General features: G+C 43.6%; 4 protein-coding genes across 10 annotated transcripts in view; 2 read left to right on the top strand and 2 right to left on the bottom strand.

Annotated features, from left to right (window-relative positions):
- MGAT4A (alpha-1,3-mannosyl-glycoprotein 4-beta-N-acetylglucosaminyltransferase A) overlaps positions 1–434 on the top strand; it is a 111,203-nt gene extending 110,769 nt beyond the window's left edge. For both annotated transcript variants that reach the window (XM_082643271.1, XM_082643272.1), the window contains one exon: positions 3–434. In XM_082643271.1, the coding sequence (XP_082499397.1) occupies positions 3–29 (27 nt within the window). In that variant the 3' untranslated portion in view covers positions 30–434. The remainder of the gene's footprint in view (positions 1–2) is intronic.
- Positions 435–1,229: 795 nt separating this feature from the next.
- UNC50 (unc-50 inner nuclear membrane RNA binding protein) lies at positions 1,230–15,371 on the bottom strand. Of its 4 annotated transcripts, XM_082643274.1 has the most exons (7): positions 15,228–15,367; positions 14,252–14,317; positions 13,876–14,159; positions 12,996–13,116; positions 8,997–9,136; positions 8,807–8,908; positions 4,807–6,892 (listed from the first exon to the last, which is right to left on the bottom strand). In XM_082643274.1, exons 3-7 carry the CDS (start codon positions 14,153–14,155, stop codon positions 6,756–6,758), a joined length of 780 nt encoding a protein of 259 aa, XP_082499400.1. In that variant the 5' UTR covers positions 14,156–14,159; positions 14,252–14,317; positions 15,228–15,367; the 3' UTR covers positions 4,807–6,755. The 4 variants fall into 4 exon arrangements, with proteins under 4 accessions (XP_082499401.1, XP_082499402.1, XP_082499400.1 ...); XM_082643275.1 differs by lacking the exons at positions 4,807–6,892; positions 14,252–14,317 and adding an exon at positions 1,230–1,558 and having other exon boundaries at positions 15,228–15,371; XM_082643276.1 differs by lacking the exons at positions 4,807–6,892; positions 14,252–14,317 and adding an exon at positions 1,568–1,772 and having other exon boundaries at positions 15,228–15,368.
- A 73-nt stretch (positions 15,372–15,444) lies between these two features.
- COA5 (cytochrome c oxidase assembly factor 5) lies at positions 15,445–24,075 on the top strand. Its single transcript, XM_082643277.1, has 3 exons — positions 15,445–15,637; positions 21,298–21,381; positions 23,549–24,075. The coding sequence occupies exons 1-3, from the start codon at positions 15,539–15,541 to the stop codon at positions 23,588–23,590; spliced, it is 225 nt and encodes a 74-aa protein (XP_082499403.1). The 5' UTR covers positions 15,445–15,538; the 3' UTR covers positions 23,591–24,075.
- Positions 24,076–24,182: 107 nt separating this feature from the next.
- INPP4A (inositol polyphosphate-4-phosphatase type I A) overlaps positions 24,183–25,524 on the bottom strand; it is a 148,593-nt gene continuing 147,251 nt past the window's right edge. For all 3 annotated transcript variants that reach the window (XR_014295960.1, XM_082643268.1, XM_082643269.1), the window contains exon 26: positions 24,183–24,858. The gene's annotated coding sequence lies outside the window, so the exon portion shown is untranslated. The remainder of the gene's footprint in view (positions 24,859–25,524) is intronic.

The raw sequence follows: 25,524 nt of genomic DNA, 5'->3' as shown, positions 1-25,524 counted from the left end.
AGATTCATATTAAAAAAGTCACAAACTGACTGTCTCCTAAGAAACCAACACAATTTTTCCCTGTGAATTTGTTGATTAAAGATGGCTGAGCATGTACCGTTTTTTGGTAACTTGAATTCTACCTCTTGTGAAATCTACTGTAGATAAGATGATTGTCATTTCCACTTGGAAAATGAATCTTCCATGGATAATTGTATTCATTCGAACCTAAGCTGTCCTCCAGTTTTAACTTGACTCAGACATTTTACAGTTATGACAGCCTGTTAATATGACTTGTACTATTTTGGTATTATACTAATACATAAGAGTTGTACATATTGTTACATTCCTTAAAATTTGAGAAAAATTAATGTTAAATACATTTTATGAAGGGGGTACTTTTGAAGTTCATTTATTTTACTATTATAGACCCTCTTTTATAGATTATCAGGGATTATATATATATATATATATACACACACACACACACACACACACAAATATACATAAAATGCTACGGAGTTAATTTATTAGAAACACTTAAGAAGTACATATTTTTGTGCAGTAAATTTTTGAATCAATACTTTTTTTGAAAGCCAGTTACCGTGCTTTTTTAAGTTCTTTCTATATTTTTCTTTGGAAATGCAAACATTACAAGTTAATGCCATTTTTCAAATGCACTGCCATTTAAGAATGATTCTAGATTGATTTCCTAACTGAAGTACTTTTATAATCACAGTGATTCTGAACAAAATATTTTCAAAGGTGTTTGTCATTCCTTAAAGCCAAGATTTTAAAGACCAATGTCCTTCTTGAGGGTTATTTTACTATACTATGTATGGTGTGTAGGCACAAAAAATCAGTCTGATAAATTTTAATGTGCAGGGGTGATGCATTTCAACCCAAATTATCATAGACTGAAGTCATTACATTTCCTTTGATATGTAAAATGACAGACTCTTCTCTTTTAATCTTTGTCTTTAATCCATGAATTAGAGGCATTTTCTCTTTCCTTGATGCTTTTATATCTGCACTCCGTGAGTTCTGACAAAATGTTTTCTAGGTAATGCTATTGTATGAGTCATAATTGGTTTAATTTTAAAGAAAAACAAAATTGTAATGTTGTTTTGGTGAAAGGTATTGTAACAGTTGTGTTTTTCCAAAATAATTTTATTCTATCGCATTATGAACTTGTAAGTAAATTCACATCTGAAGAGTATTTATTGCTCTTAAACATGCAGTTCCAAATGATATCACTACTATAAACAAAAATATTATCAGCCTTAGCAATCGGTGATCTTTACAAGTCTTTTACTTTTACAAGATTATGAATTATCAACATCAGTTCCCAACCAGCCTGGTGTCCTCAGGTGGGTTGCAGGTGGTTACAGGTGTGCAGAGCTTGAATCTCCTGAGCTTTCAGAGTAGCCAGTGGCTGAGGCCTCTGGCAGCGGGAGGTTCTAGCTGGTTGCCTTTAGCCTGGAGGAGCGTCACCTGGTTACCCAGCAGGCTGAACAAACAGCTTCCAGACAGCCTCGTTTTCTGTGCAGTGTTACGCAGTGAAAAAGGCTGGGAAACACTGATAGGGTACAATTATTTCCATTACTCCATCTTTGAATAATTCTTAGTTACTTCTCTTGATTAAAAAGTTAACATGTTGCCAACAATGATTTCTTTATGTCCGAGTCCAGTTAAAAATTTTTGTTGAGGTTTTTAAATTTTACTTTTTATTTTCTTTATGTTTTATTTCCTTCCCAAATCTCCTTGGCCCAGCGCCTAGCAGGGAAATGTCACTGCAAAAGCATAAACCTTTCATTACAAAATTGTGGCGCCAGCTTTGCATACTAAATTACTGCTGTAACAAATAAGTATCAGGAGGTAAAAATCTGGAGGAATCCCCTTGTTTCCCTGCTTCCCAAGTAGCTAACTCTGATTTGAGGCAGAAAGGCCAAGCTCTGAGAGTCTAGGGAGGTGACAGTAATTGCAGCTCCTGGCCATTTGTTGGGGTGTCTCAGTCTTGAGACTGGGCCTTACGCAACCAGCTTTGTCCTGTTGTGCTCGGTCTCCCCTCCCAGGCTTAGCTCATCCCTCCTGTTCCTGAGAAGACTTTCAGCCAAATCTTATCCATCTTGCAAGGACTCTCCTGTGCACTCCTTCCTCCCCATGGATTTGTTACCAGTGCCTCACTGAGCCCAGAACAGTGCCTGACACGTGGCAGGTGCCCAGGCAGCGTCTGGGGAAGGGGACCAACTGTTCCAGCCCACACTCCTTTCCTTTTCTTAACTCTCTTTACCTACTGTCCTTGCCACACACTCACACACACACTCAGCTGTCTACTTTGTGGCGAGTGTGTGTGCACATACACGTAATCACTCTGGCCAAATGTCAAGCTCCTGCAGGCAAGCCTGTAAGTCATGCTTCCTGGCTTCCTCTGCTGCACAGGTGCTCACGGACCCTCGTGTTAGCTGCGCTCTCCTTTCCCCCAGCTTCCACTAGACAATTAGAAGCAGCCAGGCTTGCCTCAAGCAAGCGATTATAGTGGTTGCCCTTAAGAGTCATGTTAGGGACTGAAGTATTGGGACAGAAGATGAGGGGACCTGGAACGAGAGGAAGTACATAATTGACCTTGAGTGGACACTGAACCACTTTTACCCAGAGTGAGTGGGGAAAAGTACAAATGGTGGGACGAATTTTATTTCTATGTATGTAGATGGCATGTCGTCTCTGGAGCTGCACTGTCCTCTACAGTAGCTACTGGACACAGGGTGGCTATTTAAGTTTAAATTAATAAAACATTCAGCTCCTCAGTCACACTAGCTCCCTATGGCTAGTGGCCACTGGGTTAAACAGCACAGATATAGAACATCTCCATCACAGAAAATTCTGTAGCACAGCACTGTCAAGAGTGCTAATATGAACATTTTAGAATCCAGAATAATGAATTCACATCATGAGGCTAAAAGCAGACATGCAGAATATATCGTAGTGCAAATGATGATGAGTATTTCGGGTGAGAAGGTTGAGGACCTAATTCCAGGATTCTAAGATCCAGTTTCTAAGTTCTTTAAGTCTCATGCATTCTTTACAGCATTCACTGTCCCTACTATGTAGTCCCAAAAGAGTGACAACTTGAGGATGAGGTTCCAAAACTTGTGTGATTGACAAGCTTTGGAAAAGTGAATGCACATGGATTTAGCACACAGCCTCTAGACATGTATGTGAAGGTTAATTCAGCTGCTGGAGATGTCTTGAACAGGCTTTTTAAGTCAACTGCATTAGTAAATAGTTAGAAGGTGTTATTTTAAAAACTTCAGCAACGCTATGGAGGCTTCTTTTTAAATATGTCATAACAATGAAAAAAGTTGTCTTCCAACAATGCTGTCCTCAAAAACAAGCGTGGTTATATGGCAACAGCATGTTTGGAGAGATTGCTCTAATTAATAGCAGTGAATGTTTGTAGCAGCCAGAATTCCATGGATGACCCCCCCGCCCAATGACTTTGTATATCCTAACCCTTTGAGTATGTGTGGAACCTGTGAGTATGATCCATAATTACGTTGTACAGCAAAAAGGAGATTATCTGCAGACAGCTAATCTAATCAGGTGAGCCCTTTAAAAGCAGAGTTTTCTCAGGCTGTCAGAAGTCAGATTCAAAGCAGGACTTGCAGCACCATGGCTGGTTTAAGATGGAGGAGGCCACATGAGAAGGAATGCAGATGGTCTTCAGCTGAGAGGCCCCAGCTGACAGCCAAGAGAATGGAAACTGCAGTCCTGCAGCCATAGGAACTGAACTCAGCCACCAACCGGAAGGAGTGTGCAGGTGGACTCTCCTCCAGCAGCTAAGAGCTCAGTCCCACCCACACCGGATTCCAGCCATGTGAATCTCTAAGCAGAGAGCTCAGTCCTGCCTGCCTGGACTTCTGGCCTACAGAGCTGTGAGATAATAAATGGGTGTTGTTTTACGCTTTTAAATCTGCCGTGATTTTATGCAGCAATAGGAAATGAATACGATACTTAACAGAGGTGAAGCGGAGAAGGCTTCCGACTTGATTCCCTCTGGTATGTTGGGTATTTCTTGATACACTTGTGAATAGTCTTGCACTAGCAGACCATATACACAGGCCTCATCGGGGATTCTCTCCCAGAGACCTCAGTGAATCCTGTTTGGCAGGCTGTTGGCAAGAACTTGCAGCGCCTTTGTAGCGTTTCATGAAGGAACCGCTACATGAGGTTGCAGGAGCAGGGTCCAGTGTGTAAGGAATCTTTTTCCTGGAATAGGTGTCACGTTATGTTGATTTAGGCTGCTCTGAGCCTGTCAGTTATTTAAGAATGAGGAACAGTGGTATTTTAAGTAAGACATTAAGAGAAAAAAAAATTATGCTTTTATGTAGAGACCAAATAATCTACTCTGTATTGAAGGACTTTTTTTTTTAACCAAAATTTATAGTCTAAGCACAAATCAAATCCTATACGTGCTGACCAAATTTTTGTACTTAGGGAATACTTTTCAAAATACTTCTCTGCTTCCAAGCCGTGAATTGCTAATGAAGTTTAATTTTGGTTTGTCCATTACTTTTTGTGCTTCTTTTACTATATTGCTATAGCCTTGATGTAAGAAAAGCTGAGCTAAAAGAAAGAAAATGAGAGGCCAACATTATTGAAAGGTCAGAAATCTGAGTCATAATCATATCGGAGGTCCTAAGGGAACTTTGACATCTGACCTCTTTAAAGCAAAGGAAACTTTTCAAAGCTATGTAGCAGTGTTTATAGTGTATGAAATTTAGTTTGATAGTTGTAAATTATTAATTATTAATCTTAACAGATATATGCCATGATAACATGCTTACTTTATTTCTTCAATGCATGTGAACCTACAGTGCTGAAGAGACCACTACTACAGTATTACTAAAAAACAACAACAACAAAGGATTTGTTATATATATACATATATATACCCATATCATCAATGCTAATATAGAAACTCTTCCCTTCTTACCTGAAACACGTGCTTCACCTGTTTGGGCACTAGCTAGAGCATTTCCAGAGGAACAAACAAGAAATAGCTGGCACTCCAGTTATGTGTGAGTTGAGAATTTATATGTCGTTCAAAAACGTGAACTGAATGTCGAATGGGAAGCACTTTGTGCGGAAAAGTGTTAGGAACAGTGGTGCTAAAATTGTTCTAAACTAAGGATTGTCTGTTGTGGGGAACACTCAATACTCTTGGACACTAGGGAAGCTGTTTAATATGTCACTTGCTCCTAGTGGCTTCATGGTATTAGTAATTAGCACATTGCCCTGGAATCAAAGGTTTGGTACTTTAGTTTGATTAGCATTCCATTAGTTATTTGAAATACTCAGTGTTGGCTGAAATTGGGTGAAAATACCTTTTGAAGACATAGTCTCTGAGCCTTAAAAATGGTGGATATCGACAGTACTGTAAGATGCACTGCCAACACAGTGGATACTGTTCATCTCAGTGTAGACAGTCACATTTTCTCAGACGGATTTAGAAATCAGCTGATTAAACTGTAACAACTGTTTCATTTATGGAATGAAAAACTGAAGCATTTTTCCTGGAGAACAAACTTTGTTTGGAAAGGCTGTCTTTGTAATTGGGGTGTTTCTGGAAGCACCCCTGGGAGAAGCTGCCTGAGGAACTGCTTTTCCAGGTTGTACCAGATGTTTTTTTCTCCGTAAATGTATTGTACATATTTTCCTTACAGTGTCTCCATTGGTTGAATGGGTCATCTCTGTAGTAATATTTTAGGTACCTGTTGGATTTTTAAAGGCAGATTATTTATTTTCAAATTTGCTGCTATAACTGAAAACCTGAGAACTAGTCCTGTTGACTGTGCCTTTCATCACTGTTTCTCTGTGCCACAGCCGTTCATGTGTATTTGAGATAAAGAAGTTTAAAAAGCCATGTTGAATTCAAGACTCCTAATAAAAATAAACAGGTAAAACTTCATGGGTACCAAGCTTTTTTTATTATTAGTTTTGCTTAACACTGATATAATAATAGTTTACTGGTACTGTTTTCAGTTAGAAAACAGGCGTAGATTTGATATGTGGGTTTTGGAAAGTCTTTGAAAAAAGAAAAGCAGACCGGTGTTAAGACCGTGATTATCAGTGTCATGCAGGTGTTCACTCAGACCTTGCGTATGCTACCATACAGTCCCCGGAGTAGCCTCCGGGGACCTCTTCGATCTACTGTATTTTGTTTGTTGGGTAATTTTTTTTTTTTTTTTTGCATGAACAATGGCTGTTAATGGTATTTAGAGCCTGTAGTACAGTGATTCCTATTTGAATTACAAGTAGAGGCTTTTGAAGGTTACACTAGGATCCTGTGGCTTATATAAAAGTTTAAAATGCAGCCCATTAGAAATGGGGCTGGACTTTGTACCTTGTCAGTAACAGTGGGGGAGGGGAGAAGGGGAAACATTATCACCATGTTCTCCAAATGGATACTTTCAAAAATAATTCATATTAAAAAGTTTTACCTTTCTCTTTTCCGCATGCCCTTAGTACTTTGCACATATTCTCTGTGCAGAATAAAATACATGCTTTAGTTTAAAAAATATTTATTATAGAGATGTACATTTAATTAGTTTTAAGGAATGTACTAGATAACGGTGTTGGCATATATATTTCTTCAAATTTGCAAACTTTACACCTTTAAGATATCTACAATGATAGTTTATTTACAAGTTTCACAAGAAATCACCACCTCACCAGTACTGTTGATGCATCTAAGATGTAAGAGGCTCCCTGTTTCACTTCACTCTGTACTTGTAGAAGGAGCACAGTGTGTGGGTGAAGTTCCAGCCCAGCGCTAGTGACAGTCCATAGAGCAGGATGAGAGGTGCAAACGGGTAAAGTAGAATCACTGTGTTTTTCAGAAACGGCAGTGCTGGAAAAGGAGCAAACGCACATGCATTGGTGGGAAAAGTAAAGGACTAGTAAACGAGCGTTCTGGAAGACGGCTTCCCCCACAGCACGACGGGCCGAGCAGGCACACAAACTGTGAATCTTACTGAAGCATCTTACTGACGATGCTATATTGCAGCCAGAGCAATATTACTACTCCTCTGTGTTTGTTATTTCCTTCTCATTCATGGCTGTGAAGAAACCAAGCAGAGGTTTCTCAGCACAGAGGCTGAATGAGAAGCAAATCCAGGACTGAGGTTAAGAGTGAGGGTCAAACATCACCAATATTAATGGACGCAGTGGTGAATTTAAACCTGTGATGCTTCAGAAGCCTCCCATCCTAACGTACCAACAGAGATGGATGATGTTATAGGAAAAACCCCAACTTTCAGCTATTTGCGATTTCCCAATGGGGGAAAGCATTACACGTCCACTTTGAGAAGGTGAGATCTCAACTAGTATCCCAGACTTTAGGAAAGAACTGAAACTCACATATAAAATCCATCCTCAGATATCCGTGTTTGTTTCTTGCTCACGGCTTGGTTAGTGGGTCCCTACCCCATGCATTCTAACCTAAATATTTCTCATACAAGTAGTCCTCAAACTGAAACTGAGCTGTGCTCAAAGAATCTTCTAAATCGTAGGGAGTTACCAGGAGAGTGATCCAAAATCCACTTTGAGAAACTGTAACGTGGCAGTGTGCTAATGACATTTTAAAACTTTCTCAAAACGTGAAAATTCATTAGAAGCCTAAATATAACATGTCACAAACATTTCCCCTGAACTAGAGAAAGGACTCCCAATGCCACAAACAAGGTATTACAATGTGGGTGGCAGGGGGGGTTTCAGTGGTTCCTGGCAAAGCCAAGGGGGCAAGCGTGGGAAGCTCTCACCGTAGGAGCCAGTCACATGTGAGTACAAGTGGCTTGTATTTACAGTAAGAGCCTAATCATCTAGAGTGACAAGAAAGGAAGGGCTAAGAATATAATGCTAACAAATCATAAGTAAGGTCTCTAGATTTAATCTAACTCTATTTAATAGCGATTGTTTCTTAACATACATGAAGAATAATGTAAATATGGTTCTCATTCATACTATGAAAAATGAATCGATAGCAGGATGTAACAATGAATTCACAAACGTCCTGAGCTCAGCAGAAGCTGGGCCCAATCTTCTGTGATTATCTACAGAACCTCTCATCCCTAAGCTTCCCCAGTCCAGCAGGTGGCCTGGCACCTGGCCTTAGGCCCAGACTGTTGACGCATAACCACCTCTGCACCCCTGGGCACTCCCCTGCTCCTGAGCCCCACAATCTCCCTGTGACGGGTGAACTTTGTGTACTGTGTCTCGGGTCCAGTATATGAATTGTGAGCAGGATTCATCTATTTTAAACACAGATGTTTACAAAATAAAGAGTATTTCAAACCCCCCCAGCCCACAATCATAAAACAGAAAATGGAGCAAAGGTTTTAAACATGCCCACTCATCGGACCCAACCCTTTCCTCACTCTGACTGCCGGTAACCCAGAACCCACAAGCCTGGGAGAAAAGGAAGAGGAAACTGATCGTGGGTTTCCTGCCAGTAACTTGGACAGCATCAATATGGTTTAACAGGGTTCCCTGAAATTATAAAATTTGTTATATACCAGCTATGCCACCTGCTAGCTGCGTGACCATGGGTAAGTTACTTAATCTCTCTGTGCCTGTTTCCTCATTTGAAAAATGGGGACAAGTAAAGCTGTACCATGTATCTGTAAAGATGAAACGGGAGAATTCCTATAAAACACCTGGGACAGTGCCTGTAAGAGCTCCATGAAAGTAAGCTAATTGTATTACTGTTAACAACTTTTCCCCTCCCTGTCGTGTTGTCAATCAACCAAAAAAAGCAATTACTTACCACTGTATCCTAGGAAAGTTACGTAGATGTAGTAGCCAACTGCAACCAACCATAAGGTATTTCCAACTAAATATCCAATAAATGTGTCTGTTAGGATGACATCTGCGGAAGAGACGCATACAATGAATCTCTTTTCAGTGGGTACAATGAAGACTTTTTGATAATATGTTGAGAAGTAACTGCTGCTTACGGTTGATGAAGAAAAGCTGGATAAAATGCAGAATGACGAGGAGAGGGTAGAAAGCATTCAGGTGCACGTCGAAGGCGTAGCCCCACTCCACGTCGTAGTCTCTGCTCTGCCGCTTCACCAAATACTTGTTAGAGACAAACCTGAAAAGAAAGCTAACATTTGTTTCATAGTACAATAAAATTAGTTATGAATATGTACCGACTACCTTCTATGTCCCAAGCTTTATTCCAGACATTTGGAGATACAGCGGTAAACAAACAGATTTCTGCCTTCAATCTCGTGGGAGTAGTCTGACAACAATACAAATAGCTGTCTGATGGTCCTATGGAGAAAAACAGAGCAGTACAGAAAGACAGAGAATACAAAGCTGAAGTGTTACCTATGGTGATGGTCGTAAGAGAGCGACCTCTGGGTAAGGTCCCAAGGGCAGTGATGGGAATCCCCCGGGGCAGGGCATTCCAGGCAGAGGGGAGTCCAAGCACAGAGGTGGGGGGGGTACAGGGAGGTGGCAAAGGGCCCCGCAGGCTGGAGGAACGGGGGAGGGGCGCAGAGTGCCTGGGACAAGTGAGAAGATACGCGGGAAATGGAATCCGAAAACCAACGGGAGCCGGACCTTACAGAGCCTGTGGCCACTGTCAGACCTTTGGGCTTTTACTCTTGGTGGAATAAGAAGTCACTGTGGAGTTCCAAGAACGTCCGACCTACCGTACTGACAGGTCTGGCTGCCGGTCTGAGAACAGACTCCGGGGACAGGAGTGGAAGCGAGAGGCAGACGGGAGGCTGCTGCGAGCAGGAGGTGAACAGGGTAGCAGCAGCGGAGGTGCTGCCATGGGGCTGTGTTACCGCTGGACGGCAGAGCCACCAGGACGAGGTGTGCTAGACTAGTGCTAGACGTGAGTGCGGTAAAAACAGATCGGTCAAGGACGACTGAGAGATTCTGGCCTGAACCAAACGGAAGACTGCGGTGCGAGGTGGGGATGCCGGTCAGTCTGGAGTAAGAAGCAGAGAAGGTCTAGAGTTTAGAGGAGAGGTCCAAACTGCGGATATAAACTCGTCAGTGTGTACATGATACTAAAAGCCACGAACCCAAATGCGATCACCCAGAGAGTGAACGCAGAGAACAGGTCCAGGCCTAGGACCTGGGTCTCCCCCGCGGAAAGGTCAGGGAGTCAGGAGGAACCAGTAAAGAGAGAGGGGCCAGCAGTGTCTCCAGCCACAGGAACAATCACTCAGCTGGTGTGTCTGTTCCACAGCGTGGCCTAATCGTTCCGTTAAATGACGAATGAATGAGAAGACAGACATCCAGGTAACAGAAAGACAGATTGTCAAAGGAAAAGAACAAAAAAGATGATTGTATTATAAACACGGCTGTGGAAATGCAATGGACTCTTCCACGTGTGATTTCATTTTAAGGATACCGTTAAGAAAATGCTATGCCTAGTGAAAATAAAAATAGAAAAAAGAAAGAAACGAGGGAGAAGGTGTTACAGTACTAATAAAGCAGTCCTGTACTCAGTTATCTGAAAGCAGCAAGACAACACTGCTCGGATCGAGCAAACGAGCTCGCCAGAACACCTTCCACTTCAGCCGAGAACCTGGGCCATTAAAATGAATGGAATAAGCATCTAGCCCACTACTCAAGTTCCCACTCTGGGGTCCTGCTGCCGCCCCTACCCCTCTGCTTAGCCCCTGAATGGCCGCTTTCCAGGCTTCTGGCCTCCTTCCGAGTCTCACCTCTAGAACACGGACACGCCTTCTGAGAGCTCAAAGACAGCTGTGATGCTCCCCTCCCACCTCCGTATTCATAATGCCAGTCATGCCTTCATCTTGGCCAGACTGTTGCAGCTTCCTAGTCACCTACCCCAGTGGCCAATGAACCTTCACTATCAACAAGCCTCCTGAACTCAACACATCCACCATGGAATGCTTCACTTGCACCGGCCACTGACTGCTAAGCCCCAAACTCCCAGGCTGTCCCAGAGGCCCCGGGTCCTCCTCTTGCCTCCCCTCATCTACTTCTGTGCCACCGCACTAGCCGGGCCTCCTGTGCTCCCGTGCAGACCCCACGACTGGATCCAGCCTAGCCACTCTCTCCAGCTCCTCCGTCTCCACTGCCATAGAGAGGATCTTTCCGGAAGTGTGAACTGGATTGTATTTCTGACTTCAAAGCCTCCAAGCTCCCCACCACTCCCCCTCCCTCCTACTCCCACATGCAGCCTATGAGCTAAAGTCCAGTTCTTTTCTCTGAACTGCATTTAGGGCCAATTTCTCTATTCCCATCTCCTCCCCAGCCATCCAGTGGCCCCTATGCTCCCACACCTGGCACGCTGTTCCACACCTCTCTGCCTTCACACTTGGTGCCAGGAATCAGCTACCCCATCTGCCCAGATACCTCCTCATGCTGGCTTCTGTGGCGCCCCTGGCGTGACTGGAGTCACGCATGATTTCTATTTCTGGTTCCTCACACGATTCACAGCACAATGTAGTTTCTCAAAAATATACTGAGTCCTTCTCCAATGAACTCAAACTATGATACAGACTCACACTAAAGGTACTGAACTCCCGGCTTCTGCGACCCTCCAGGTCGCAGAATCGCAATGCATTCGAGGCAGAACGCCGGCTACAAACTATTTGTTTGAAAGCCTTATTTATTGAAATTTTTTCGCCTAGCATGTTTCCCTTGGATATCTTGATAATGAATATGCGACTTACATTGGTTAGCAGTCCTCTTTTTAGGCCGTAGTTTAGAATCTTAGGTTAATGATGCGATGCATTTTCCGACTACCGAGCACATACAAGACCTGTACTGGACTAGTCAGAAATTACAAAGCAAAATAACAGGTTGGTATCATCAGAGGCTAGCGTCTCAGAATCTTGCTTAAAATGTTAACAGCTACCATTTATTGAGCACAGACTATATGCCAAGTGCTTTTCATACCACAATCTTTTCAAATACCTCATACATAGATAACCAACTCCATCTTCCAAAAGAGAAGACTGGAGCTAAGAAGTACACAGTAAATGACTGAGCTGGCATTTGAACCCAGGTCTCTCTGTGACTCAGGTTCCAGTGTTTTCTCTGACATACGTCCACCACCACCACCGGCCCCCTGCTGAGCTCACCCACACATCCACCCCTTCCGCCAGCCCCACAGGAGCACTGATCAGGGAGAAGGCGGAAAAACCAAACACCAGATTTATACTCAGTATACTACTCTTGGTACAGCAAACCCAGGCAAAGTCAGACTGAGAACCCAGTCAATAAAACCCATGTGTGTGGCTCAGAAGAAAGACACCAAAATTTTAACCAAAACAATCCTTTTTCAGGTGTACTTCATTTCATGTCAAAGATGCAAAGTAAGGGCTTCCCTGGTGGCGCAGTGGTTGAGAGTCCGCCTGCCGATGCAGGGGACGTGGGTTCGTGCCCCAGTCTGGGAAGATCCCACGTGCCGCGAAGCGGCTGGGCCCGTGAGCCATGGCCGCTGAGCCTGTGCGTCCGGAGCCTGCGCTCCACAACGGAGCCACGGGAGAGGCCACAACAGTGAGAGGCCAGCGTACCGCAAAAATAAATAAATAAATAAATAAAAATTAAAAAAAAAAAAAAGATGCAAAGTAAGATTCCATAATATAACCCTCTACATCTTATACCTCTAGAAGTGACCCACTGGCAAAGGCAGCAGAATATTGTGCCGTCATCCAGACAGCTGAAGCAAAATTGGCTAACTGCATAATATTTTTGCAAAATCAAAATTTTTGTTAATACGACACAATCATTACTTCAATTCACTTATCTGCTGCGCTTTGACAAAGCAGACCATCCCCTTAGAGTATTTTCTGATGTAGGTACCGACACAGGAGGACAAGGTATATTAATCCTGGCAGCCAAAATCGATGCTTTCAGTTCATCTATCTTGTTTCAATTTCCATCAGCTGCTCTCTGAAGCAAGCAAATGGAGGCTCTACAGCCGCATCTTAAGAACCAAAGTTAACAGTACTTACCACATTAAGGTTGATATGAGAAGGCCGACGCCTACACAGTCTATGAATACAACCCAAAGGAGCAGCTTTATTGTCTCAAAAAATCCCATGTCCAGCACAAAGCCAAATCCTATAGTGGACACTGAAAGAAAGATTTACAAGATGTATTCAGGCACTCTGCTAGATTCTAGGGGTACAGGGCATGGTCTCTGCCTTTCAGATGCCCACTCTAGTGTGGGAGACAGGTATGTAAACCCCAAAGGTGTGTTAAATGTAACTGATCAAGAAATGCAGACCACCTTGGAACATAGAACTACCACTGAGATATCTGAAGTTTACTGAGGAGGCCCCCGTCTGTCTGTGGTTCACCAGGGTAGCCCCAGCATTCAGAACAGAAGCAGCACTCACATATTTTTAAGTCTAGTTAAAGGTGACAAAAAATCCAACACCCTAAAGATGGCTCAGACCCTTTGACTGCACTATTGGAGAACTAAAAGCAGTTTCTCAAGTTCACATTGGTACTTTCAGAACTCTCATTCTGGATTGGCCTGATGGTGAAATGCAATTTCCAACCTCAGTAGTCCTTTTTCACAGTAAGTTTGCATTTGGGTATCAATTTATTTATCATGGTAGTTAAAAGACACGGAGTGACTCTGTCCTCTGCTTTTGAAAGTTCTGAGGAAACAGTTGACTCTGGCACCTGCCTGGGACTTTTAAAATCAGGAAGAATACCACCTTCTTTCATGTGAGGAGATTTCTGAGGCTTCAGAGAGGAAGAAAACAGCTTCAGAGATCCTCAAATTGTGACTCACAACATGCTGATAACAAAAGATTCTCCAAATGACAAGCCCAACCTGAAACGCTCATTTATTCTTCAACTCTCCTGCAGACAGACACTTACCACAGAGCCAGAGACTTAACAGGACCAAGAAAGCAGGGTCATCTCTGGCCCACTGATCCTTTGTCTGCTTCCGGTAATGAAAGTTTCTATAAACTCTCTGTGGGGAAGTGAACAGGTAGAGCATCTGCCAGACGGCAAACTCAAAGTCCATCTGCCGGAAACGAAAAAGCCTCCTCAGGTATTTGTAGCGTTTTGCTCCAGCTGTGTGTCTGGCCGCATCCCTGGAACTCAATACCCCGTTCCCCTGCACTGGGGAATTCACTGAAGTACTCGGTAACATCTTCCTAGATGGAAGAAGAAAAAAAATTCTATTCCTAGTCGTCTGAAGAAACTGTCAGCTACTAGCACCCCTCTTGTGAGTTATGAGAGAAGTTACCTTACATGTCGGCTCCGATCCCTGCGTAGAGGCAGGGCTCAAAAGCGAGTGGAGTTGGTTCTGAGGCTGCAGAAATGATCACTGCACTTCAGGCAAGGGCTACCCCACGCCCTCTGAACCTTCATAATAACACTTTCATAGGTCCGCCTTTTCCCCACACTTCACTTCCCTCAATCCTCAGCTTCCCGCTTCCCGCCCCCACTCCCCGGCAGGAGCAGTGATACTGATGGAGCCAAAATTTGCACTCAGGCAGTCTGGCTCAAAATTCCACCTGTCATGTGGGCTCTCGACCATCAAGACTTTAAGAGAAAGCCTTTGCTGAAGCCAAACAGAAACGATGTTCCCGACGAGGTAAAATAAATGGCCTATCTCACAGGTCCATCAGCGCACGACCAGCAAGCAACTCGTTCAGGACTATGTGATGTAAAAACAAAGCAGAACTCAAATGCACAGTGTTTTACTTCCTGACTAGTTCAGCAGGGGAACGACAGCGTGGGAGTTCCGGTCCAACCAGTCTGAAGCCAGGGGAGCGCCGGTCACCGTCCGGCCCCCACGCCCCGCCCCGGCAGCCCAGTGTCTGGCTCCACTCCCCAGGCCTCCTGCGGGACGCCAGCGGCGCTTCCCGGGCCCTACGGCTCCCCGCCGGCCCGGGGCCTCGGGTAGGGCGGCCAGATTTAGCATAAAAACACAGGACGTCCAGTTACAACTGAATCTCAGATACAAGAGTAATTTTTAATATCAGCAGGTTCGAAACACTGCGTGGGACATACGCAGACGAAAACATTCTTCGCTGGTATCTGAAATTCAACTGTAACCAGCCCCCGTGAATGTGTCTGGCAGCCCCGCCGCAGGCCGAGCAGCCGAACCCGGGCGCGGTCACTCCAGGGCCGGGTGACGTGGGGCCGCGAGTTGACGGAGGAAACGGCCCCCGGGCGAGCCCAAGTCGCGCGCAGACAGGGCGGTCAGCAGGCCTCACCTGGAGCCCCGCGGCGGCCTCCACCGGCTCCAAACTGACCCGCCACCGCCGTACAGCAGCCGAGCCCAGCGGCCGCGGGGCCAACTTCCCTCCCAACAACGTCGTTGGCGCTGGGGGCGCGGCGCGGTGCATCACGTGACCCACTTCCGCCGCGCGCTCGGCCTCCCGGGACCCAAGGTCCGCCGCGCGCCCGCCGGAAGTAGTGGCTGCGGCTTCCGGTTCCGCCCGCCGCGGCGTCGCTGGCGTCCAGTCAAGTCGAGGCCGTCGCGGACTGGAGCTGGTCTGGGTAGCAGCTGGCGGAAGGCGCAGTCATGCCCCGCTATTACGAGGACAAGCCGGAGGGCGGCGCGTGCGCGGGCTTGAAGGAGGACCTCGGTGCGTGCCTGCTGCAGTCGGACTGCGTGCTCCAGGTAGCGCGGCCGGGCGCTCGGATGACCGACGCCCGAAGCGGGGAGGCGGGGCCGGCGGAGGGCTCTCGGCCGGCCGCGGTGATGGTCAAGAGAGGTGCCTCGGAGTTCGCCGTCCTGGGTGTCGAACGCAGCTCCAACTTAATGAATTTGGGCGCATCCACTGTCAGAGCCTCACTTCCCAGGTGGTGTGAAATTGGAGAGAACGGTGCCGCCCCGTTGGGTTTTTGTAAAGGTTAAACCATTTCGGGTCGAGAAACACGGAATGCTGCTTCTCTGCTAGGTTCTGGAGGCATAAAGGAAAATAAGAAAGGTTTCTTGAGCCCTAGAAAATGAGAATCAGTAAATTAGCAGGTAATTACATGAACCTGGCACACTGTATTGCCTAGTAAATTCTCCTTTCTGTGTTCAGTGGTGGCTGAATAGATTCTCCGCCTACCCTGTGTTGGTTTGAACGTGTTGCTGAGTTGAGTTCTGTGCATTCCTGCGTTAAGTTGTAAATGAGGCAGCTCTTTATTTTCACCACTTTGTATCTTGCTCCCCCTACCGTGGATCTTGTGGTTTTACGTGCTGTGATGGGAGCTATTGCTCTCCTGTTTTTCCCTCACTACAGCCCCAGGTCTTCTCAGGAGCCAGTGTGAATGCAGAGAGGTTCAAAGTCGACTGGGGAACCTGGGTTCTGGCCTTAAACCCAACCAAAGCACAAGTACCTTTTCCGATCACCAAGGCCTGATGAGAGGGCAATCCGTTGGGTGCAATCATTTGGAGATGTAATTTCAGAAAGTTGCCCTTATTTCAAAGAAAAGACAACTACCCGAGAATGGACATCAACCATGAGGCTATACTGGTGTTTCTGCTGATTCATGTTTTACATTTGGTTCACTGTTTTTGGCAAGGGCTGTGTAAGCATTCAGTAAATACTTGTTTTATGAGTAGAGAGGAGCAAAATGCCTCGGGCACCCAGTGGAGAGCAACTTGTTTTGCTTGAGAATTTGGAAACTTCTCATAGGAGGAGGTAACATTTGCTCTGAGTCTTAAAGGTTGAGTAGTAGTTTATCAAGTAAAGGAGTGGAGGCTGTGGTGTTTGTGGAGAGAATCTGAAAGAACAGCACGTGCAGAATCACGGAGATGTGGCAGGCCCACGAGAAGCTGGTGCCCTGGTGGGCTGGAGGAAGGGGAATGTGCCAGAACGCTTGAGAGGACGGTTGCCATGGGTGACGGCCCTTGCGTGTCCCAGTGAGCAGCTCCGGCACAGAGTAGGACTGAGGAAAGAAACTCTGGAAGTGGAAGAGAATACTGGTGGCAGGGAGAACACCAAATTGGATTTTTGCAGTGATTGATTGATTTAGCAAACATTTGAGTGCCAAGTCTGATTGAGGGGACATACAGATGAATGGGACACATTGTAGAAATTGGATCTCTGGGAAGCTCGGAAGGTGTAGGCAGAGGTAATGACCCGGACACATTGCAGGGATGTTGCTTTCCTCCACTGAGTATGTGGCCTTTTTGTTGCTGAATTTGGTCAACTAGGAAAACGTGGTGTTTTCCTATAAAGAGTCTCTTAAATGGAAGTGCATTGACAGTTTGTGTTAAATTCATCCTGAATGGTCACTTCAACTGGACTATAAAATGGCAATACTGAGGCAAAACATTGAGTTATGCAGATCCAGGCGGATGTCCTACCTTCTCGGATGGTGTCACTGGCAGCTCCAGCCCACCCCTCCCCCCAGGAACTCAAGACCAAGGGGAGTTGTGCTGAGGTATATGCCTGCTGTGTATGGCCACCTCATTTATGATAAGGTTTTTGATTCCTCAGCTCCTTGAATAAAGAAATTAATCTCATCTTTTGGCAGACGATGCTATAGTCTCTCCTTGCCAATCTTTAACCCACCTGCAAAGCTGCTAGACTTTACTTTAGGGAGGTATTAAACACTTAGTTCTGGGGCTGCACTGAGAGATAGCCAAGGAACTGTAGGGGCTCAGAGAAACTCAGGGTAATGGTGAAAAGGATATAAACTCCGGTGGGGCTGGAGAAGAGAAACAAGGAAAAAGCAGATTCAAAAGGCATTTCTTGGATAAACTTCTTAGGATTCTAACTCCTGGGAGTTGAAACTGTGCCCAAGGAACTCAATTACAAGTTATCTCCCTTGCGTCTCTTAACAGCTTCCAGACCTGCTGACTTTTCATCAGAATCACCTGGAGATGGAGGTGGAGAGCTTAAAAGTACAGATTCCACTGCTCTCCCCATCTCCCTTATAAATTAAAAGTGTCTCAGGTTGATTCTTGGACACAGCCATGTTTGGGAATCACCAGTCTTGACCTCAGAAGGCAAATAAGCTTGGGAGTGTATTAGTTGGGTGATAGGTTCAGACAAATATTACAGAGACCCAGAATAACAGTGGCTTAAAAGAGAGAATTCTCTATCTTGTTTGCATGTAAGTAGGGTCTAGTCTGACCCTCTCTGTCTTCCATGGACCTAAACACTGTTGATCGGTGGTGTCAGGTGCCGTGATGGGAGTTAGGATGTTACTCTCTCACTCATGGTCCAAGACTGCCTTGCTTCCATATCATCAGGCCTAGTAACATGGGGGAGGAAAGTGGGGCAAGCCACTTTCCATTACAGACCAACCCAGAAGTTTTACATTTCGGTTCCCTGCATATTCCATTGGCTAGAACTTAGTCACATGACCATACCCAGCTGCAAGGTGGCTGGGAAATCTAGCTCAGCCATATGCCCCACTCAAAAGGAAGAGTGAATATTAAGGGGGCAATTAGCAATCTGCCGTCGGGGTGGAGGTGGAGGAAGATGAAGTAATATTTCTCTCTTAAGTGTAGTATCTAGATGGATCTTCCCGGTAGGCAGTTGGCAGTATGGGTTGAAAGCTTGTGAAAAAAATGGCATCTCAGATACGGTTTGGGGAAGCATCAGTTTATAAATTACAGTCTTTTGTATAGTTATAGTCTTTTATCTCTGCGTTGTTCATGTGGGCAACCTCATTACAGAGTTTGAGGGAGGAACATAATAGTGCAGAGAAGCTTGCTACTCTGTTCTGGTTCACTTTTGAGATTCACTGATGTAGATGACAATTCAAATCTAGGGCCCAACAGACATAAAGACTGGAATGTGGCCAAGATTCCTGGGGATCAGGAATGCCGTAGATGTGGTACCCGGTACCTTTTTTCACCCTAAAAACTAGAAGTGTGACTGGCACTTGTAAAATAAAGGTTTTGGAGAGTGATTGCAGTGGTGGAGTCAGGGTATCAAAATCTGCTTGAGGGGAAATCCTTGATGATGAAGAGCAGGTGAAATTTAAGTTACACCAGAGCTTTCGACTTAAGTAGTACTCTAGCCGACCTCATTAACATCTTTCTGAAATGTTGAGAACCAGCACTAAAGCCGTTCAGATTTTAGGGCATCTAATTGGGGCTGTTTGAGCTTTTAAAGTTAACATGGAACAGGGTCATTTTTACTCTCAGACAAAATTGCTTGATTCATTTTGCATTGGAATTCACTTAGAGTTGGAAGATTTCACGATCTTCCTTTATATCGTGAAGCACTGCATAAAGCTAAAGTTTATGAGCAGTATGTTTTATTTATTATTTCTTTAACAGTAATAAAATGTAAGGTTTTGCTTTTTTTCCCTCGTGAATTGCACGTTAGTTTAATGTCATTAAACCTCAGGTGATTCAGAAAATTCAAGTTCAGTCTCCTTTTTCCAGACGTTGTTTTATGCATTTACAGTCCTGGGAAACGGGAACCCCCTCAGCACCTTTCCCTGCCTCCTCCCCCCTCCCCCCCACCTCCCCCACTTTGTGACTTGCTCACACTGCCAGTGAACATTAGCATGTGTATACCTTCTCCTACCTGCTGTTTGAAGCTCTGTGTAGACAGGAATATCTTGTATTTACTTTTTAACCTCCTGCTAAACTGATGTAGGGCAGTTCTGAATTTTTTTTTAATAAATTAGTCCTTGTGAGTGTTTAGTTACTAGACAAATTAGTAGGGTAGGGGGTTCAAAAAGAAATTTTGCAGTAGTTAAATTTTAATCTTGCTTCTTTGAGTTGTGAAATACACTTTCTGTAGATGCTTCTTTGTGTCCAATATATTTAAGTGCCTTTGTGTTAAGTTCAATTTATGACAGTAAATTTCTTCAAAATATTTTAAGATAATGAAGATATGATAATGAAGTCATTTCTATCCCATGTTTACCTACTGAAATACTACTAAATTTTAGCTCTTAATCTGGTTTTGCAGTTACTTTGTCAAGTGTGATTTTTAAAGTCTTATTTGTTAAGAGTCAGAAATAAGCACTTCCCCTGTGAATGTGTTCTTGTAGCACTGTCCTGTCTTGATGGCAGAAAGGGAATGGTTTAATCCATTTTTCTTAAGCTCTTACGAGCTTTCACTGCTTAAAGACCAGTTAATTTCACACTGGGCCCAGGCAGATCTTCCCTTCCAAGTATATATAAATTCTGTTAAAATCTCACTCTCCTCTTCCAATTCTTACTCAGTGAGCTTCTCAGAATAGAGAGCTTGACTGTGGCAGTAGGGGGTGGGAAAACACAGAGATGTGTTGGAGGTAAACTTGCTTGCATTAAAATGATACTGTAATTGGAGACTTTAAAGCCACTTGATACTACCTCCCAGAACAAACCCTCCCATTCACCACTACAGCAGTCCTGATCTCTCACGTGCACGCCCTCTCTCTCCCTCTCCCCACTTCCTCCCTCTCCCTCCCTCCCTCCTTCTCTCTCTCCCGTTCCTCCCCTCTCTCTCTCCTTCCCCCCTCTCTCCTTCTCCCTCCCTCCCTCTCTCCCCCACTTCCTCCCCCTCTTTCTCTTCCCCCTTCCTCCCTCCCTCTCTCCCGCCTTCCCTTTTTCTCTCTCTCCCTCCCTATCCCTCCTTCCCTCTCTCTCCCTCCCTCCCTCCGTCCCTCCCTCTCTCTCTCCCCCTCTCTCCTTCCCTCCCTCCCTCTCCCCCCTCCTCTCTCTCCCTCTCTCTCTCCCCCCTTTCCTCCCCCTCTCTCCCTCCCTCCTTTCCTCCCCCTCTCTCCTCCCTCCTTTCCTCCCCTCCCTCCCTCCCGCCTTCCTCCCTCTCTCTCTTCCCCCTTCCTCCCTCTCTCTCTCCCCACTTTCTCTCCCTCCCCCCTTCCTCCCTCTCTCTCCCCCTTCCTCTTTCCATCTCTCCCTCCCTCCCACCGCCTCCCCCCTCTCCCCCTCCCTCCCTCTCCCCCCTCCCTCTCCCCCCCCTTCCTCCCTCTCTCTCTCTGTGTCCCACACACTACTTTCTTCTCTGTCTTTAGGACCCTGGAGAAACCCCGTTACTACTTACACCTTTACTCTTTCCCTTTCTTACACATAAGGAGCTGAAGATAGCAGTTTCTAGATTTTTATATAAACATTTTAAAGAAAAGTATCCCATGGAAACCAGTGTTTTCAAAAATTCAAGGGCACCCTTAAAGTGCCCCAAAATTATTTTACATATTTTTTCATTCTATCCTTTTCTTCTTAAGTACCAACAGTCAAAATGAATTATGAATTATTTCTTAATTAGTTTTCTCCTTTTCCTTAACTTTTTAAAAAAGAACTATTTCCAGAAGGACAGTTATTTTGTACTTTGTGAGAAAATTTCTCAGGTATTTATATTGTTTTATGTGTCATAGGAAGGAAAATCCCCTCGGCAGTGTCTGAAGGAAGGAAACTGCAAAGCTTTGAAATACTCATTTTTTGAGTGTAAAAGATCAGTGGTAAGTAGCTAAAGATTTTTAAAACCTTATGCTAAAAATTAGCTCTGTGGAGTTAAATATGTGAGTGACTTAGTAATTCTAAATAGGTTGCAGTGATATCACTTGGGAAAAAGGATGTCTCTTTTCTTACCCAGTGAGTTAATGTGAGATCGCATTCATTGCAGACCCACAGCTGATTGTTCTGTTATTGCTCTTACGCTAACCACAGCAGCTAAACTTCATGAATTTTTGAAAGAGAGAGAGTTCAGTCTTGGCAAGTGTAGATGGGGCACAGTTGATGTTGGTCACTGTGTATTTGGGTCATTTGGCAACTACACACAGACCCATAATGTGGGGTCTACGGTGTGTGCACTGTGCCTTACATGTGGGTGTGATTAGGAGAAGATGTTGGTGTCTGTGTTTGAATTTGTAGAGTGAGGGATTGTGGAAAGACAGCCTAAGAGGACATTACAAATCTCATGGTTTCTACTCTAGTGTTCTTTGATTCCAAAGATCTACAAAGATCTTTGGAATAGAAACCAGGAGCCTTCTCTTTGTGAAAAGAAAATACGAAATCAGAAAAATGGACATCCCTCTAAAGACAGCAGTAACTTGGACTTGAACCTGCTTTTGTTTGTTGAGGAACAGCACTCAGATCCCTTCCCTTTTGTTGATAAGAGAAGCAGAGAGTACAGGATATTATGATCGGGGAGGCCAGACAAGAACTTGAGCATGTTTGCTAACTAACCGGATCCAGGGAGGTGTAAAGTTAGATTAAATTTAGCCATGCTCACTTTCTTTTCTCAAGTGACACAGTTCTTTGCCATATTTTCCTGTCATTTAATGTAAGAAAAGAGGATTTTCTTGCCTTCTCTCACATAGTTTTGTTACCCATGTAAGATGCAAGCCTTTAGATCTTCCAAGAATGTCAGATCATGTTTAAATAATTGAGAAGTTATAAAGAACAGTTACTGTAAGACGTGATGAGTTGTCCTTTTTAATCGTAATGATTGAATTTGTAATAAAATCCCTGTAATTCCTGGCCTGAACGTCAGTCTTTGCTCTCCAAAGAACTTTAAGAAATCAGAACATGTAAAAATTTTCCACAATTTATCTACCTTCTGCAGAAATTTGAATAAAAAGTAAATGTGCTTTTGACCATTTCAAATATCAGTACAAGGCAGAGCTTCACTCATACTTTTGGACTCCAGAAAGAGCAGTATAGGGAACTTCTTAGCAGACTTAGAGATTCTTGCAGCCTTTCTTTAAGACTGTGACTCACTGTTGGTCCTCCAGCATAGTGGAGTTGCCTCACACTTAACTAATGCAACTTATGCACTCTTGGCAAAACCCTGAAACAAAACAATTAAAATTGTGCTGGTAATTTTGCTTAATATTTCAAACCGTGAGTGTGTATGACCCAGAGTGAAGGTGAGATGGTGAGTTTGAATCGGCTGTTCCCTCTTAATATAAGCCTCTCATCATCCTGATCATGATTCCCATGTGTGAAGATTATTTATTTTTTGAAAATGTGGCTCTTAGCTACTTTATCTAGTGCTCAGATGAAGAAATAGCAGTCTGTCCCACACTGGCTGTGTCGTCCTCATTAATAGGGTTTAGCTCTAAAATAATTCCTTCCGATGGAATTTCCAGGGAGTGGTATTGACTGTCTATGCAATTTTGCCTTCTCTACTGACTAGGACCCTCCACACTACCACACCACCCTTAAGAAGTGGCTGCACTGTGAAGCTTAAGTCAAAGAACATAGAATTGACCTATGAGTAGTAATTTAAGGAGTTTTAATACTAAAGTGGTTGTTACATAACATTGTTCAAGGCTCTCTCCTCTTTTCAGTTAGTATTTAAAGATTTAAAAAACACTTGAATATTAACCCAAACAAAACCTAATTAGAAAGTCAAGTTTGTTTGAAGAACAACATACATTGAGTGTACTTCAGAGAAAAAGATAAATGAAATTTGGACTCAAGAAGAAAATCCTTATTGTGACCTTAAATGGAACTTTCATTTTTAATGCCATCTTTCCCCCCGCCCCCCCTTGAGAGCTGTGACAACTGCCTTTTTGAGTGTGCTGGAAACTGGTTTACTTCTCTCATATAGTGACACCCGTTACCAAATCTGTGTTTAATAATGGTGTCGGGAATATTATTTAATTGTATATTTATTTTCAGTTGGATGCCAGATCAAGATTTAGGGGAAGAAAAGGATATTGATACTACTATGTTGAAACCAAGATGAAAACAACAAAGGATTTTCTCTGTCATTAAAACAGAGAAACCAAAATAAGAAACATACTTTTTGTTACATCTGTTCAGTTGGAGCAGTTTCTTCCTCTGTGGAACACTGAAGAAAATGGATGAGTATGTATAAAGTAAATGCTTCTCTTGCTCTAAGTTATTTTTAGAAGAAAAATTTAATTGAATAGTTATGAGCTAAGAACATACTAGATGTGTTTTAAGAGTTGTTCTGAAGCACAGAGAATGGAGAGATTGTTATTTTCAAACTTGACTCCTCAACCAAATGACATAGTTTGTACATCCTTCATGAATATTGTGAAGGCCACTAACGGGACTGTTAAAATCAACATGGTGCCTGGTGAGAACATGTCTATCTTGAAAGTTTAGGATAAAACTTTCTTTTATTCAGTCTGTACTATTTAGTTCTAAAATAAATTGTGTTTGATTCCTTGGAGAAGAAATGCTTCCCTTGCACTGAATCACTGAAGTAACAACCTCAAAATATTAATATCACTCATTAGGCATAGCTGGATCCAAAGCCTGGGATTATGCTGCCAGGGCTCCTTGCCTCCATCTCTTGACTGTTTTTCTCTGTTTCCTGACCTCGTTTTTAGGCTGGCCCTCTCTACATAATGGGAAAGAGGCCAGTGTCCATCAAAAGCACACATCCCTAAGGTCTGTGACCCAAAAAGAAGAGAGATAACCTCCTTTTCTAGGGTCCACTAATCAGACCCTACAAAAGGACTCTTGTCTTCTGTGGAATATCTGCCCCTGAATTAGACCTGTAGTCCTTGTGGAAAAAAGGATGGGACCCCATGATCTTGGCCAGACCTGGGTCTTATGCACTGTATTTGGTAACTCATGTCAGAATCACATTGAATGAATGATGGGCTTTATCCTAAAAGGAAAGAAGGATTCAGAGCCAGTAGGTATTGACTGTAGAAGGCAAGACTGAAAACCATGAAATGCTTGTAAAAGTTTAGAATCATGTAATTTTATTCCGATCACATAATACAGTAGAGCCAGATATGAATCCAAGTTTCCAGCTTTTTTTTTTCAGTATTGAAGAATAAGGGAAGGAGCCATAGCTTCTTCGTAGACCTGCAGTTTACTGGAGTTAAAGCAATCAAGGTATTGTGTAGCTCATTTGCTTTCTTAAAGGTTCACCTGAAGTTGTGAGAATTCCACATCAGCACTGATCCTTGTTGCAGAAATTCACTGAGGTCTGTTGTATATACTATTCACTGGGAAAGGGAAAAGGGTAGATTTTTCAATACCTCTTGTATACCTGTTTAAGTGCTACAACTTTTATTAAAAGTTAAGTTTGATAAGAAACTCAAATTATTTTATAGAACCCTATCTTTTTCTTAGTCACAGCTTTATTGAGAGCTTCATTGGAAGAAATTCAAATACCATAAAATTCACCCTTAAAGTATACAATTTCAGTGCTTTTTGTTTGTTTGTTTTTTAATAGTCACAGTCATGAAGCCATCACCACTGTCTAATTCCAGGGCATTTACGTCACCCCAAAGAGAAGCCCCATCTCCATTAGCAGTTACTCCCTCCTCCCCCGCCCCCAGCTCTTGGCAACAACTCATACATTTTCTGTGTCTATAGATTTGCTTATTCTGGACATTTCATAAACATAGAAATATGTAATATGTGGCCTTTTGTGACTGGCTTCTTTCACCATGTTTTCAAGTTTCATCTATGTAGCGTCTATCTGTACTTCATTGCTTTTTATTGCTGAATAATATACCATAGTATAGATAATACCACATATTTTTTATCCATTCATCAGCTGAGGAAATTTTGGGTTATTTGCACTTTGGGGCTATTATGACTAATGACATGAACATTTATTAATGAGTTTTATCTGGACATGTTTCATTTCTTTGGGTTATATACCT

Source organism: Mesoplodon mirus, assembly GCF_964341445.2.
Source record: "Mesoplodon mirus genome assembly, chromosome: 14".
NCBI classification, from domain to species: Eukaryota; Metazoa; Chordata; class Mammalia; order Artiodactyla; family Ziphiidae; genus Mesoplodon; species Mesoplodon mirus.
Note: the sequence above shows the minus strand (reverse complement) of the source record. Positions and strands in the feature narration are given on the sequence as shown.